Below are 16961 nucleotides of genomic sequence, written 5' to 3' on the forward strand. Positions count from 1 at the left end.
CGCTCTGGGCTGGGAGTTTCAAGGAATGTCTGCAGAGGACCCCAGACCCCCACCCCACCCGGACTTTCCTCCCCCGAGTTGTCTGGACTTCTCCTTTCTGTCTCCCCCTGTCCTTCACCTCATGGTCAGCTACCTACTTGGGGTCAGTAAGGGGGCTTCGTGGGCATCAGTTCTTTGGTTTCTGTGGCATCCAGAGCTCTCTGAGGGCCAGTACAGACCGTCCCCAGTGGGGCAGCACTCCAGCCCCTTCCTGGGGAAGAGAAGGGAGCACAGGAGCTCCCGGAATTGCTCACATGTCGAACTCTTTCACTGCTGAGACCAGGGCCGCTGTCCTGCCATGGACCAGGGCACCCGGAATCAAGGAAGGCGGGGACCAGCAGGCTGCATGGACCAGGAGAGACTGACACCGGGTCTGTCTGTGGCTCCCAGGTGTCTTCTGCCCACGGGGGGAGGGCATTCTGCTGGGACGCCCTGTACACAGAAGATGCCCTTGGTTCCCAGCTCCACTCAGCTGCCCCTCCTCACTGCCAGCCGGACGTTTCTGAGGCACCGTCACATGGGGCCGCACTGTCCCCCCGTCACAGCTCAGCTCCTGCACTGCTCAAGGTCCCCCAGGCCCTCTTCAGCGAGACCCCCATCTCTGCACAGCAGTCAGGTGCCCCACCCACCTCGGTGGCCCTGCCCTGTCTGGCCTCGGAGCTTCCGTCTACCCCGACGGGTCTGCAGGTCCACCCCGCAAATACACCCCGGTTCCTGGGATTCTGCAAGCATGACAGCGGCCGCGCGGCTCGCCTCATGCCTGTCTGTGCTGGGCGTCCCCGGGGTGCTTCCTGGTTCAGCCCTCACAAGCACCCGTTTTACAGACAATGACATTGAGGCGCAGAGTGGAGCGGACATCCGAGCCCGGGACCCTGTGTGGCGGCACCGGGGACTTCCCCTCCTCCGTACCGCCTCTGGGGAGGGCTGGGGTGGATGGGAACGTGACATTAGGTGACAAGCCCCCAGAGGGCAGAGGCTATCATTTCTCCCTTAACCTCATAACCACGGGGTGGGGGCTGTTTCACACATCCTTTTCCTTCCGTGGACAGAGTAGGTGTTTGTGAATTTGTTAGGATTTGCTCCAGAAAACCAGTGCCCCTCCTGGCAGCGGTTCTGCAGCCTGCGCTGCGCGCTTTACTTCTGCCGGAGGCGGCCAAGCCAGACAGTTACTTTTGGCGGCGTGTGCCCCCCCTTCACTGAGATTTTACACATTCCTCTCCAGTGAGGGGGACGTAAAAATAGATTCGGGGCTCAGCTGTGGTCTTTCTGTTTTTAGGACGGACGTGGCCAGCTGAGCCCCAGTTCCCCACATGGGGTGACCGACGCCCAGTCCTGGGGTGGCTGGACCGACTCCCCCCGCCCCCCGCACACTCTCCCCGGGCTTTTTAGCTGGCATTGGGGACATTGCGGGGGAGGGGGGGCCGCCGGCAGTGCTGCAGGGGAGAGGGCTTCGTGTTTACTCCTCCTCTCCTGTCTCAAGGCTCTAAGACCACCTGAAACCCGCACCCAGTCCCCACCCGTCCCTGGCAAGGCAGGTGACAGTGTCAACCCATCGGTGCTCACACGCAGTGTTCCGGTTCAGTGAGGCCCTGCACTCTGGGGCAGGGCTGGCATCGCTTCCTCTCCTAAGAGCTCTTTCTCCACCAGCTGGTCACCACCTTGAGGCAGGGTTGTCCCTCTCCTGTTCGCTGACCTGTCCCTGTGTCAGAACGGCCCCATCTCAGAACCTGCGGCGTGGCGTGGTGTTCAAAGGTGTGGTAGAACCCGAGGAGGTCACAGTGCCTGTCGGTCCCAGGCCCGCCCACAGGCTCTGCGGGAGCCTGGGCAGGACAGTGGCTTGACCACAGTACCTGTGGGGGACTTCCCAGCCCAGACTCCATGGCCCGCCCCTGGGCACCCGTAGAGGGGGACTCCAGGGTAGCATTGGACCCAGCTTGCCATGCGGGCAAGGATGTTGCCCGCCTGTCCCAGTTATGGGCAGCAGTCACCACGTGCCCTGCCCGGTGACCAGAGAAGGCGTGCAAGGAGCCCTCGTAGCTGTGGGTCATGGAGGTGGGCTTTTGCCCACCTCAGACCATGAAGAGCCAGAAGAGCAAAGTCTTGTGCGTTCACGAAGCACTTAGCACGTGCCGGGCCCTGTTCTAAAACCCCAAGGGGCGCCCACTCATGTGATCTCACAAGAGTCCAGTGAGGTAAGGGTGATTGTTATTCCCTTTCTTACTAAAGAAAAAAGCCCAAGTTCAGGGTCGAGTAGCTGGGAGTGGGTTTGCCATTCACTGAGGAGGGGCGTGTTAGAGGGAAGGGAAAGAATGAGTGGTGCCTGGAAGCATCTTGGTTGGGGTTTCGGGGGTCTGGGGCCCCAGGAGGAACTGGGGGGGATCTCCAGGGAGAAAGCTCCGCTAGCAGAGGCCGTCCAGGATAAGCCCTGGTCTGGGAGAGAAGGGCCAGTGAGTGGCCACCAGAGAGGAAAGCCCTGGTGAGGTTGAATCACCAAAGTGAGAAGCAATCAAGCCTCCTCTGAAACAGCAAAGGCTGACCTGGCCAGGTGGCTCAGTGGGTTAGCACATCATCCCAATACACCAAGGTTGCAGGTTCGATCCCTGGTTAGGACATGTGCAAGAATCAGCATAAAAACAGCAAGTACCTCTTTCTCCCTTCCTCTCTGTCTAAAATCAGTTTTTAAAAATGAAATGGCAAAGGCTGTCCAAGGAAAAGGTGCCCCTTCCTTATGACTTGCAGGTGTGACTGCGTGGGGTTGCAGATGGGTTTGGGACTTTCTGCTTTGCCCTGCTGCTGTGCGTGGGCACCTTTACAGACTGGGATCCCGGGGCCACCGTCCCAGGGTGGATGGGCAGCTCCCCTGGATGCGGCCCAGTCTGCTTGTGCCGGAGACCTGGCCCCGAGGAGGACGGGGTCGACACAGGAAAACAGACCCTTCTCCCCGTTCCTGCCGACCCCTTCCCAACGGAGTGTACTTCAGATACAAATAACAAACCCTTTTCGTCCAGGGTGAGCAGTGGGGAGGAGACTTTTTAAAGGAGATTGTAGTCTTTTTTATTTAGTTTACTTTTTAGACAAGAAGGGAGGGAGAAATAGGAAGAGAAACATCAATATGTGAGCAAGTATTGATTGGTTGCCTTTCGCACGCCCCTAACTGGGGACCTGGCCCTCAACCCAGGCATGTGCCCTGACTGGGAATTGAACCAGCGACCTTCTGGTTCGTAGGCCAGTGCTCAATGCACTGTGCCACACCAGCCAGAGCCAGGAGATTGTAGTCTTATTTGCAAAATACAAAACAACGTATGCTCAGGGGAACGACTGAGAATCAAATATGCTGGGATGGTTTTCTTCTTCTTCTGTAAGTTCTTGTTTTCCTCATTTTTGCCCTAAAGCCTCCAAGCCAGGTGACCCATTCTGTCAGCAGAGCCCTCTCTTCTAACCAGGCGACACCCTCCTTTGAGGAGTTGTGACATGCCCGTGGCTGCTTGTCCGAGGAGCCATGGGAACAGCCTCTGTCCTGCTGCTTGAGAATGTCACGTCGAGCTCAGCGCTGCCCCCGTGCCCTTTCGACGTGCCTGGAGCAGTCTCGGAGGCACTGTGACCGCCTGCCCTCTCCCGTAGCCTCCCTGGCTCATCCCGTGGCTGCCCTCCTTGTAGGCAAATGTCCGGCCTAGTTTTCCAGAGGCCCCTAGGCAGAGCTCCACTCCCACCCCCACCGGAGAAATTGCTGATCCTAAAAAAGCCCGGGGCTCGACAGAAGGCTCACTGCTAAGAGCTGTCTGACACTACAATTTCCAGATCAAAGTCAGCTCCATTCTGGAGTCTCGGTCCCCACTTCCGAGCTATTTTTAATTTGCTTATTTAAAGAAACCGTCATGTCTGTGCTCAACGGCATCTATTCTGTTGTGGAATTTGGAAATGTGCCGAGGGCACGTGGTTTACCCAGACACAGACCTTTAAAAATCGAGTCAGGTCCTTGCCATAGTTGTGCAGAAACCCCACTAGGTGCAAGGCGCTCTGCCGTTCCTGTGGGCGGCGTCCCTGCTGGTCCCTGGCTCTTGATCGGGGCCGAGGTGCCCAGCACGGCTTCACGCCTTGGACGGGCCTGGCCCAGGTTGAAGCCTCAGCTGCACGACCACTAATGGACTTGCTCCAAACCTCCATTCTCTCATCTGCAGAAAGAAAATTCAGAAAGCAAAACCCACCACTGACACAGGGCGCCCGCTGCATTGTTCGCTCTCGGTAACCTGTGCCGATGAACAGCACCTGGCTGGGCCAGAGCTCTGGTGTCTTAATTTCTTAGAACACTGAACTTTAAGGCAGCCCGTGCTTGTGATTTGATCTTGAGTTCTTCGTGGCCTCGTCCTCTCTGGGCCTTGACCTCTGGCCGTCAGAATCGGGCTTTTGGAAGTCTCAGACTGAGAGAATGGGTGGCGGTCCAGGTCCAGGGCCTGCAGTTTCTGCAGGAAAAGCAATGTTTTCATCCTTTTCTTAGTGTCCGTGCCCGTTGGGGAGAGGGCTGTTTGTAGAAACGAAAAGACCTGCGTCCGCCATGTATTAAGGAATATGCACTAAAGTAATAAAGGACCACGTTTCGTATATAAGGTAACACAGTTTCAAGTTATTACAGTCGGTGGTGACGAGGGAGCGTGGCCGGCGATGCTGTTCTGGTGAGGAGCTGCTGGCACCGGGAAAGGGGGCAGGTCCTGGGAAACAAAGAGGGTGCTTTGTCTGCATCTAGAACCATTTAAAAAACCCTTTCGCGTGCGGATGTTCTGCTTCCACAGGTCCATCTGAAGAGATGAACTCCAAACGGGGCAGGGCTATGTGCGTGCAGACATTCATGGCGACCTTAATCACGGCAGCAGATGAGAAGCAGAGAGTTGTCTGGTGCTCAGGGAGTGGCTAAGTAGGCAGTGGGGCAGTTACTCTCTGAAACCTCTTGCACCTATGACAATCGTAAAGACCATGTGGCACCATGGATGACGCTTCCATGAAGTGAGAAAGCAATGCCCCCAATTATAGGCATAATAGAATGGCAGCCTCGTAAAATACGTACATGAAAGATTACACAAAAATCCGAAAAGGAAGAATGATTATGGGGAGAGGTTAGGGTTATCAGTGATAATTTTCTTCTTTTTTCTAATTCCCAAAGTTTCTATATTGTAGTGTAATTATTTTTATTTAAAAAAATGTAGAAGAGGGGGAGCCGAAGTGATGAGGAAGAGAGGCATTATCAAGACTGATTTTAGGAGGGACCGAGACGGCGGATCGCTTGTTCTGCAGAGCGCGGGAGTTGGCGTCCTCCTGCGGGTTCGGATCTAAGGAAGGTTTAGGTTTCCATGTAACGATGTGTTGGTCAGAACAGCTCAGCGCTATCATTTTTAGAGATCGAGCAGCATCGGGTTGCGGAAAGCATTTCTGGGGCTCTCAGATGTGGGGTGTGGGCGTGCCGGGTGCCCCGGCAGCCCTCCGGGGTCTACAGTCTCAGGTGGGGAGCGGCATCCTGGCTTACAGGACCAGCAACAGGGTGAGCCCCGCAGAGCCGAGCTGGTGGGACCGTCTCAGGAGGAGACCTCTGGAGTGATGTGCCACCCTGGTTGGCTCGGGCTGCTGTGACAAATGCCACAGGCAGGGCGGCTTGAACTGCAGGCCTTCATTTCTAGCAGTTCTGGGGGCTGCAGGCTGAGCTCAGGGTGCCAGTGTGGTTGGGTCCTGGTGAGGGCCCTCTTCCGGGTTTGCAGGCAGCTGCCTTCTTGCTGTGCCCTTTCACGGTGGAAAGAAATCTCTCAAGTTTTTTCCTACAAGGATGCTAATCCCATCGCGGGGGCCCCACCCTCCTCGCTTCCTCTAAGCCTAATCCCCTCCTACAGGCCCTACCTCCTAACTCCCTCACTTTGGGGGTTAGGGCTTCAGTGTGTGACTTGGAGGAACACGATTCAGTTCAGAGCAGGTGTGAGGGGCGGGAGGGGAGGTTGGGTCTCTGCAGCGCGCTCAGGCCTGTCCTGGACCTGCTTGCTTTGGACTGGGAAGGCAGGGTCTGGCTCTGTTGGTTTCTTTTAACTCCTGCTTGCTGATGCAGGTCCCAGAGAGAAGAGGCTGGAGCGGGGGCTGGGTTTTGACCCTCGTCAGCTTCCCAGGGAGGGCGGTTGCCCACCAGCAGCTCCTCAGGAAGGCCCTGGAATTGGTCCTGAGAAGGCCGGTGGGTGCTCTCCTCCCAAAGCAGAGAGGCCCTAATAGGCAGTAGGAGTCGGGAGCCTATGAGCTCTTTGTAGTGTGGGCTGTGATGAGGCTTTGGCATCAGAGCAAGAAAGTTCCAGAAACTGGGCCACAAAGCACCATTATTGCTGCTGGTGGTGGGGGTGGGCTGTGTGAGCAGGTGCACCTGTCCCAGTTGGTTCTGAAGGTTCCTTTCTGTTCTCTCCTCCCTGTGCCCGGTGCAGAGTCAGATGGAGTTCAGCGTCTCTGCCTTATCCATCCAGGAGCCGAGCAGCTGCCCCGCCGGCGAGCCCAGGCAGCCATCCAAGGCCGCTCAGGGCTCGCAGGTCCTCCGGCCCCCCCAGGGCAGCAAGTCCTCCAGCCTGGATGCCCTGGGTCCGGCCCGGAAGGAAGAGGAAGCGTCCTTCTGGAAGATCAATGCGGAGCGGTCCCGCGGGGAGGGTCCCGAGGCCGAGTTCCAGTCGCTGACGCCCAGCCAGATCAAGTCCATGGAAAAAGGTGAAAAGGTCCTGCCGGCCTGTTACAGGCAGGACCCTGCCCCGAAGGACAAGGAGGCCAAGGCGGAGAGGCCCGGCCACCTGCGCCCGGAGCCGAGAGTCGTTCCCAGTGCCGGTGTCGAGTGTGAGGGGCCACAGCCCATCCAGGCCAGCATGGTGGAGGATGTGGCCCCCTCCAAGCCTGTGGGCAAGCAGCCCTCCCCCGTGGCCGGCCCTGGGGACAGGGACGACGTGGAGGATGAGCTGTTCTCAGAACCCGTACCTGCACAGGTGGGTGGCCCCTTCCTCCAGGTGGGACACGGGTGTTTCCTCCTCTTGGCTCTTGTGAATCACTTTGCTGTGAACATGGCTGTTCGAGGTCCTGCTTCAGTCCTGTGGGGTGTGTCCCCAGAGGAGGAGTTGACAGGTCGTCGGGTCGTAGGGTCGTAGGGTCGTTCCGCACCGTTTTACGTTCCGGAGAGCGAGAGGTCTGGTTCTCCACATCCTCACCGGTGCTTGTTAGCTTCTGTTTGGACAACAGCCACCCTGATGCCATCTGTCTAACCGTGGGTTTGATTGGCATGCCTCTGATGCCTTGTGATGTCCAGTGTCTTTTCCTGTCACTCACGGACCATTTGGTGTCTTCTTTGAAGAAACGTCTCTTCAAGTCCCTTGCCCAGTTTTCATTGGTGGGTGTTTCGTGGTTTGGCTCTGAGCATCCTCCGGGTGTGTCCCAAATGGAGTTAAAGGTGCTTCCACGCCTCCCTCAGCAGAAGGCTGACTGTCAGTGTCCCCCCGAAGAAGGGGCCCTGTGGTAGGTGCCCCGCCCACCTTCCATCAGCTGCAAGTCCACTCTCCAGCTGATGGGTTTGGGTGTACCCAGGGTCTTCAGCCAGGGCTGTGGGCCCCTCCCTCTCCTGCCTCTGGCCCTGCCCATCTACTCTCTGGGTCTCTAGTCTTCCTGCCCTCAGCTCCTTCTCAGACGGCTCAGCTTGCCTCTCTCCCTGACTGGGCATCTTTCTCTGGTCCTCTGCAGTGGGCTCTTCCTCCAGAGGAAGTGCTCGCTTAGCATGGCTGAGAGTCTCCATTGTAAGAGCTGCAGGGCCGTGTTCGGGGCGTGGGGAGTCAGGCGTCTGAAATCCTCTGAAAGAACAGCTCTCTGAGCGCAAAGCCCAGAGTGAGATGCTCCCGCATTGAAGAAACTGCTAGGCAACCAGAAAGAGGAAAATTTGATGGAACTCCTTAGTTTTTTCCACTTTGGCTCGCTCACTCTCCAATGCGGATGCAGCAGAACTGGGCTGGAGCCAGGCTACCAGGGAAGTTGCGTGGCCCATTGCTGTCACAGACGCACTTTGCATTTGCCAGCTGCGTGGAGGGTGGGTTGTCAAAGTGTCCTTGCCCAGGAAGGCTCCTGGCCACTCGGGGTATCTGCTGTGCTGGTCCGGAAGAAAGGGGCACCTTAGTCACAGGGATGGCGGGAGACCGTTGGGATGTGTCTGAATACCACAGCAGCTTGAGACAGCTCGAGCTCACCCATGTCATTCACGCGGGAGATCCTTGACCTGAAAAATGTCCCTGGGTTGGGGAAAACACTCCAGGACCTTCCACACGATCTGAAAGAAGCTTTACAACCTCTCCCCATATTTTTTTATTCCCTCAACTTTGCAAGTTGTGTGACTGTGCGTGTTACATTAGAAAGACTACATGTGTACCGTGTTCTCTTATTCCACGATGACTAAATTTAAACATGCCTGTCTTCCAGGAAGAGAAAAGATACACTTTCCTCCTTTTCTCCATAGGTAGGCCTAGAAGCTGCTCACAGACATGTCTGGGGACAGTAGCTTGCATTGAATTTTATTTAATTTTCTGGTTCCAGGCACCGAGGCAAATTGAGGTCAGGGAGCTTCTGAGACAGAAGCGGTCTGTTTCATTTGGGTCATGTTAAATGAGATGCTGTTTTTAGATTACGCAAAACTAAAAAAACCCTCACGCCTCACTTTGGTGTTTTTGTCTCTTCGGCAGGTCAGCTCAAGCAGTGCCATCTTAAAGACGGGGTTTGATTTTCTGGACAACTGGTAAAATGTGGTAGACCAAAAAAAAAAACCTCCCACCAAAAACCAAGAATTCCCCAAAAGTTTTCCAGAGTGGTGTGGCGGAGGAGGATGCAAAGGGCAGCATTTCCTGGGCCGTTTTCTGGTTTCTCTACGCGAATTTCGTGATCTTTGGGAAACTGGTAAATATTGCCTTGTCCAGATTCCCACCGTTTCCCCTTTTTGGTAAGACCAGAGAGATGTGCTATTTTCAATGATTTGATAACAAGTTTTACATCTGGAATTTTTTAAGACTGTTAGGAGTTCAGTCAATCTTACAAATAAATGTTCTGCTCCAGCTGCACCCAGGTCCCGCCTCCTCGGAGAAAGGGTTTTCTCCACCATGTCACCAAAATTGTAAAAGTGATTCCCACCCCCTGCTCCTTTATCCCCTCCCGTTTTTTGAATGTGTGGGGTCACCTTTGATGGGAGATTGTTAGTGACGTGCTCAGCAACGGTGACATCAGCATGCTGGCTGTGACCATGGAAAGGTTTGCTCCCCACGCACCCCACCCCACCCCACGCTCCCAGCTGTCCAGGGCTTCCCTGGCTGAAGCCCTGTTTCTCAAATTGCGTGCCACCCTCCGCCCTGTGTCGTTTGCAGGGGACAGATTTGACGCGAGGCAGAGGGCGTCTTTAAGCGGCCCTGATACTTACTCAAACTATTCTTGTTTAAGAGTTGCATGTTTAAAAGTTTTGTATTAACTTTGCATTATTTTGTATCTAGATTTAGCGGTTGTAGGGCTACCACTTTTAGACGTTCTTTGCTACTCCTGTGGCCTGTGGGTATCCCCTGTCCTGGGCACCTGCGGGAGGAAGGGCTGATGGCAGGTGTCACTGGCAGACAGGGCTCTTCTGACTAGTTGTGTTAGACCTCCCAGCGTGGTCCTGGCAGGGGCGCCTTCATCCCAAGGACTGGTCCAGCTGTGTCACCACGGCCCCTCCCCCAACACTGACTGCCAGCGGAAGTGGAAGACCCGGCTCCTGCATGGCCCCAGCAGCGCCTCCTGGAGACCTTTGTGGTCATAGCAACGGCATCTCCCGGACTGGGACCTCGAACCCACTGCTGCTCCGGTGGGGGTGGCCCATGCCCCTGATGGGGCTGGGGAGGAGGAGTGGGGGCCTCACCCTGGGGAGTCTGTGCCCTGACCGTGGCCCCTGAGCTGCAGGAACCTGCAGGACACGCCCAAGTGTGGTCTGCACGGCACCTCTCACTGTGTTCTCCTCACCTGACGCCTTAATCCCAGCGAGCCCAGCCAGCGTGCGCCTGGTCTCAATATCAAAGTGTGTCTTTTTAAAAAATGCCTCTTTGTTTCATAGGACAAATCTGAAATGATTTCCAGAGTATTTTATCTGGCTCCAAGGTGAAGCACATGGCAACGTTCTTATTTTTTCCAGGAAAGTTTCTGCCAAAGCTGTGGCTTAGCCAATGTGTGGTTTGGTTCCTGCCAATTGCTTAATGTTCTCAAACCTCATTTGGCTCCTTGGGGCGCTGGAGTGGACCTCCCTCCTCCGGTGACTCTTCATTATGACAAACGCAGGGTTTTTTTTTCCTGTACCATTTGAGTATAGTTGGATTATAAAAGGAAAAACAGGTTGCTAGCGTGGTGGTGAGGGAAAGGAGCCTAGAAATCCCATCTGGGACAGCCCAGCAGGGGGCTTGCCCCTTGAGCCAGCTGCAGAGGCTCGAGCCTGTCTTACCCCTGCCTCAGTGGGGGCAGTGAGCTGTCTGAGAACCCAGGCTGGAAAGCAGGATCCCTTCAAAACGAGGAGATGCGCAGATGCATTTGTGTTCCTTGGCGTTAATAGCAGAGAAGATCTGTGCCCTGGGACGATGAAGCCAACGTGATCTGTCTGCTCTTCTGGGAGACAGTTCGAATTTCCTTCCCACTTTCCCATCAAGCCCAATATCCCCTTCAAGCCCAGAAATCCTAGAGGGAGTCCTAAAGTCGAGTTGTTTTGCTCCACTTTCAGAAGTACGGAAATGTGAGAGAGAGAGAAGCGAAGGCTTGGAGGATGCTGGCTCCTGGTCTGCATCCCGCCTGACCTTCGGGGGGGGAGGGGGGCTCCTTGTAACCATGGCAGCCTACATACAAAGATGGTTCCTTTCTCGTCCTCCTGGGAATCTACCTTCAGTGCATCCAAATAAGGGAAAATTAAGCTCCTATGTCCACCACCTTCCCCCCCCCCCCCGCCCCGTGTATCAGGCGTTTCCATTTATTATTTTAAAGATACTTCTCAGCTGCAGCCTGTGTGTTTTTGGATTCCCCCCACCTCCACCCCCTGCACCTAGGACTCAGCTCAAGGAGTCAGTGTGTTGCTTTGGGTGACTGTATTTTGCAAAATCTCTCCCAAGAAGTCAGCAACGAGTCTCAGTTCTCTCCCCTGGGGGTCTGTCCCCCCACCCCCGGGCCTGGGAGCGCTGCCCACTTTGGGAACAGGGGGCGTTGCAGCCCCTCGTGGATGTCGGAGCAGCCTCCCTTTCTTTGCGCCTCTCTTTCTTTGATACACGTTTTCAAAAATGAAAATTCTTACTGGCTACTTGTAACTTGGTTGTATTTTATATTAATAACCTTTAATAAAGCCATTTAAAATATTCTAGATGTCTGTTTGGGCCTCTTCTGGGGCGGGGATGAACACAGAGGAGATGAAGCAGATTCTTACTAGTTAAACCAGCGTGAAACCGCTTCAGGAGGCCCCCCCGCGTGCAGTCCTGACCCAGGCCCCCTGAAGGCCGGTGGGAAGCAGTGTCGAGGTGCACAGGCCCCCAGCAGACGCGGTGAGCTGTGTCCTGGAGGGCTGGAGTATGCCCTTGGGTGACATGCTTATCACAGCAAGTGACCGACTAGGCAGGGCCGGTGCTGTCTCCCGGAGAGACGTCGCACTGAACCTGGCTAAGCCGGTCTTCCTCAGGAGAAACGACATCAAGCCTGACCAGTCCATCTGTTTCATTAACGAGCAGGTGAATGCACTTCTAAAACTGATAACCGTCCGGAAAACGGTGATTCAGGTGGCCAGTGGGGCCTTGCCGCCTTGGGAGCCAGGATTTCTGGGAGAGCAGGTGACTGTACTTCCGACTTGGGCTGTACAGCGACCGTGGGGAGGCGGGTGGGCCCGCACGCCTTGCATTAGTGCATCTGCCCGTGGTGAGAGGAGGCACCATAGCTCCATGGCCATAGGCTTGGCAAACATTATGGTAGCTCAGCATGTGGTGCTAATATATCTTTTTTTTTTTTTTAAGTGTTTCTTGGCAAGGGGGAGCCATTCACATAAAGACAAAATATGCCTGGGCCTGTTTACACTTTGCAGCCACGAGGGAGACGGAGTCGGGGGGCAAGACAGGGCTCTGCTATGGGGTGGGGTATTTATAGGCTTTTCCAGCCATTGGGTTGGTCTGATTCCATGCTCACATGCAATCTTCTAACGAACTCAACAGCCTTCCAGGTGTGCTGAAGATGGGGGACCCTAGAAGGGAAGTCAGTGATTCGGAAGTCCACCTAAACTCAGACAGTTCTGGATATAAGATCAACTTAAAATCAAGGGCAGCCGTTCCAACTGGAAACGTAAATCAAAAGGTACCAACTCCTGATGGCAGCTAGAGACATAAAGTGTCCAGGACTCGACTTTGACAAGTATGTGAAGATTTCCTTAAAGAAAACTACGAGAATGAAACAGAAGGACTAGAAGAAGATGCGATAGTCCCAGGTGGGATAACAATATTCTAAAAATGTCATTTCCCCCCAAATCATCTTGTAAAGTCAGTGTAACCTCAACAAAAATTGCAGTCGGCTATTCTGAGCAATTTGACGAATTTACATTAACTCAGAAACTTGTTGTTCACTGAAGGGTAAGGGGTCGGACTCTCAGCTATGGAAACACATCGCAAAGCTGCAGAAGCACGTCTGGGTGTCGCTGCTGGGGCGCGTGGCTCCATCAGGGTGGAGAGCCGGGGTGCAGGCCCACACGCGTGGGAGCTTAGTCTGCAATGCAAGTGGCAGTGCAGACGGCAGAGTTCACTGTAGGGGGAGAGAAATACCCAACGCCATGCACTAGGGGGGCTCCACGCGGAGTCCAGACCAAATGAAGGAAGGTAAAGGTGTAAAGCTAACATCTCGTGACCGAGGGCAGAGAAGGACTTCTTCCATAAAAGTTCCAAAGTGCAGACCACAAAGCGGCCTATGGTGTCTCGTACGTGAAGGTGAAGGGTTCTTGTCAGTGGAGTGAGCATGGGTAGAGCTGATGAGCTGAAAGGATGGGAGAGCACATTGGCTATGTCCACGGCAGTGAAGGACAAGCATCGGGAATCCAGAGGGCACTCCTGCAAAAGACCAGGAGGCCAGCCACTGCAACAGAGCGTGAACCGTAGACAAGATCCTTAAAAACTGTAAAGCATGTGAAAAGGTGCGTCAAGGAACTGGTTATTGGAGAGAAAAATAGAGAGAGTTGGATAATGCCAGAAATGGGGTAGGGCGGAGGTTCTCAACCGGGGGTGATTTTGCCCCCACCCTGGACACTTGGTAGTCATTTGTGTCAACACCGCCGAGGGTGGGGAGAGCCTGCTGTCGGCATCTGGTGGGTGGAGGCTAGGGACACTGCCAAACCTCCTTCAGTGCCCAGCTCAGGCCCCACAGCAAAGGATCTGGTCCCAAACGTCGATAGTGCTGAGCTTCAGAAACCCCGGAATAGAGGAGCTGTGCAGATACGGTCTCCAGAGTAACGTGGCGATGTTTTGCCATGTATCCTGCGACCCCGCAGTCCCCCTCCGGGACATAAGTCTGAAAGGAAGTCTCACACAGGCACTTACGGGGGTGTGCACCAGGCTGCTCACTGCTGTTTGTGAGCACTGGTGACAAGCTGACGTCTGTCAGGGGAAGGTTGTTAGATAAATGGAATGGCCTCACCAAGGGTTATTCGGGGGCACCTAAAAGCAGGACATTAGGTGTCCACGTGGCAACATGGGTGGGTCTGAACAAATGTATTACTTAGTGAATGAAAGCAGCAACCCAAATGGAATACAGAACAATACTCCATCTGCGTACATTAAAAACATGCACGTAACACAAGACAGACTCAGCAGCAGAGTGCCGGTGCCCGTAGAGGTGGCAGAGGCGGAAATAAGGGAGGCGGGAAAGAAGAAGAACAGAGGTCTGGAGGGACCCATGGTGATGTGCCAGCGGGTGCCTGCTTGCAGAGAAGGTTGGTATTTCTCGTAACCTACGTCTGCTACCAATCTCTCATGTCGGACAGGAGGCTCATTGGCTTCTCTCGGGTTGGAGGTGGCCGGTGGCCAGCATTGCTCAGATCTTCTGAGGCTCGTCTCTGGTAGTAATCTGTGTAGATGAAATCACACCAGCTGTTTGGGGCGGGGCAGAGGAGTTCCTCAGTTGGCCAGTGCCTTGACCACAGCAAACCAAAGTTTGCCCCACCTGAGAGTCTGTCACGGGACAAACTCACGTACCATAACACATGTGAAGATCCTTCAGAGTTATCTAAGATTTTCTAACCGTATCACAGAAGTGTGGGAAACACCATCTGCTGCTTTAACCCAATACCAGCGTTTCGAAGCATTTACTGCCAGTCTTTGTGGGGGGGGTGAAAATGTCCAGGTCCGAGGGGAAAGCATGTGTCACAGGGACAGTGCAGACTGGAAATGAGAGCCACATGTGACCCTGGCAAGACGTGGGCCGTGGCCGTGTGCTGGATGCCAGCATGTAGCCTCAGGATCACAGCACCCCATTTTTCTTCTGAGTTCTTCCTGCGTTGCAGCCTGGTGCCGGCCGGGGGGGTTGGTAGTGTCTCATACACATAGATGCTACCCTCATGGGCTTACACTGTAGTGGAGGAGGCAGACTGAACATAGGACTGTGCAAACAGACTTATGGTTGAAAGTTGTTAAAAGTGAACAAGATTGCTGCTTCTGGCCATGGCAGAGTAATTGGGAGTAGACTTACCCTCGTGTTGTAAACAAGCACAACATTGGAGAAAATACAGAGAGGGGCAGAAGTCAGGCTTACGGTTGGGAGTGTGGGAAAGAGTTTATTCTTGCATTATTATCTACTCATTTTTGTGTTACTTTCCGTGCAAACAGCTGTAAGCGTGCGTTTCCCCACCTTGTACAGGACGGGCAGGACTCCGATCCCACGCAAAGGTGAAGGCATGCCGCAGCGTGTCCTGGCTTTCTGACGTAGGCGCTTTCTAGACGGTTGCAGGAAGTCTCGCTGAGCTGAGAAGAGTGAGTTTGGGGATGAAGAGGTAGCTGGGATGTGTAGGAGGGGCGTATGCAGAGAAGGAGCTCCAGAAGTATGCCCATAATTCCCCTCGAGTCTGTTGGAGGCAGTTTCCGGACTGCAGTGCAGGGAGGGGGAGTCCAGATGGAGCCCGGCAATGTTGCTGAGGTGAGGAGAATGCATTTGGAGTTGGAAAGGCCACGGAGGCTGGAAGGGAAAGGGCAGAGCTCCAGAGAGGAAGAGTTCCAGGAATCTGCACAGAGGTTCCCTTGAGTCGTTGGCCAAAGACCAAACTGTTGCAAGTGTCAGGTGAAAAGAAACCGTAATGGGCTGGGCAGGAACAGCCTCCAAGGAAAGGGCAGTAATCAGGGAGCTGAGAGATAAGTCCCAGAGTTCAAACAAGGCCAGGTTTCGTCCAGATTCCCCCCGGGTGGAGTGCAGACCATGTCGGGGGACCATGCACTGGAAGTGGGGCTCAGTTAGCCTTAAAATAATGGGTACTTTAGATCTGTTCCAAAAGAGCTTTCAGAGAGCACATAAAAGAATCAAACCAATTCACAGAGAACTTAGCTGCCTGCCAGAATATGTCTTGCAATCTTCATACAAATATTATAAAATTAGCAAGAAACCTAAAATTCTTAATGTTCAGCAGCTAATCAAAATTGCTAGACACATGAATAAGCAGGGAAATGTGATTCACAAACAGGAGAAAAGTCAATCAGGAGACCAGCCCAGAAGTAAGAGAGATGATGGAAATTGGATTTTAGAACAGCTCTTATTCATGTGGTCCATCTGCCCAAAGATGTAAAGTACAATGTTTCAAAGAAAGATGTGGAACTTTCAAAGACAAAACAGTATCTGAAAAGAGAATTTCACTGGAACGTATTAAAATCAGATGATGTACTTCAGAGCTAAGTAAATGTGTAGACAGCAGTCGAATCTATTCATAATGAAGCAAACATGTAGGGGAAAAATGAACAGGGCCTTGGTATCATGTGGGAAAACACTAAGTGGTCCAGTATGTGAGTAGTCAAAGTCCCAGAAGGAGAAGAGAGGGAGGCTGATGAAACATGTATTTGAAGAAATAATGACCAAATGGCCCCCAATTTGATAACAACAGTGAAGGCCCAGATTCCAGAAGTTCAATGAATTTCCAGTAGGATGAACTCGCGCCCCCCCCCCCCCCACACACATACAATGCTACAAATGGCTGAAAGTCAGTAACATACAGAAAATCTATAACAACAGCCAGAGTTAAAAAAGATGTGTTAGGAAGTGGAGGTGGGTGGGTGGTGGAATGACCGTGTGACTGCAGACTCCTCATCTCAAAATATGCAAGCGTGAAGTAAATGGAATGACCTCTCCAAAGTGCTGAAAAGAAAAATGGAACTATCAACCTCGAGTTCAATATCCACCACCACCACCAAAAATCCTTAAAAACCCAAGGCACAATAAAAGCTTGTTATACATACACAAAAGCTGAGAAAATGTGTCCCCAGTTGGCCAGAGGTACAAGAAATATTAAACAAAGTTCTTCAGGCAGAAGGGAAATGATACCAGATGAAAGCTTGGATCTGTACAAAGGTGGGAAAACTGCAGGAAATGGTAACTAGGGGAGTAAATATAAACGCCACTTTTTCAGTTTTAAAAACATTTAGAAAGATGATTGTGTAAAGCAAAAGATAATAACACTGTGTGTGGCCTCTGTAACACGCAGAAATAAAATGCGTGACACCTGAAAAGATGGGAGGGAGAAATGGACGCTCTCTCGTCAGGCCCTTTTGCTACAGGTGAAGTGACGTAACATTGGAAGACAGACTGATGAGTCAGACATACCCGCTGGGAACGGTATAGTAACCACTAGAAAATTAAAGCAAAGATGTATGCGTAATACACTAATTGTGCAAATA

At 53.4% G+C, this 16961-nt stretch overlaps 1 protein-coding gene across 1 annotated transcript in view; it reads left to right on the forward strand.

The window, feature by feature from the left end:
* Positions 1–11422, forward strand: part of C10H1orf198 (chromosome 10 C1orf198 homolog) — a 28467-nt gene extending 17045 nt beyond the window's left edge. The window contains exons 3-4 of the mRNA XM_024561850.3: positions 6483–7025; positions 8757–11422. Of these exons, the coding sequence (XP_024417618.2) occupies positions 6483–7025; positions 8757–8813 (600 nt within the window). The 3' untranslated portion in view covers positions 8814–11422. The remainder of the gene's footprint in view (positions 1–6482; positions 7026–8756) is intronic.
* The last annotated feature ends 5539 nt before the right edge of the window (positions 11423–16961 follow it).

This window comes from Desmodus rotundus, chromosome 10 (genome assembly GCF_022682495.2).
Source record: "Desmodus rotundus isolate HL8 chromosome 10, HLdesRot8A.1, whole genome shotgun sequence".
Classification (NCBI taxonomy): Eukaryota; Metazoa; Chordata; class Mammalia; order Chiroptera; family Phyllostomidae; genus Desmodus; species Desmodus rotundus.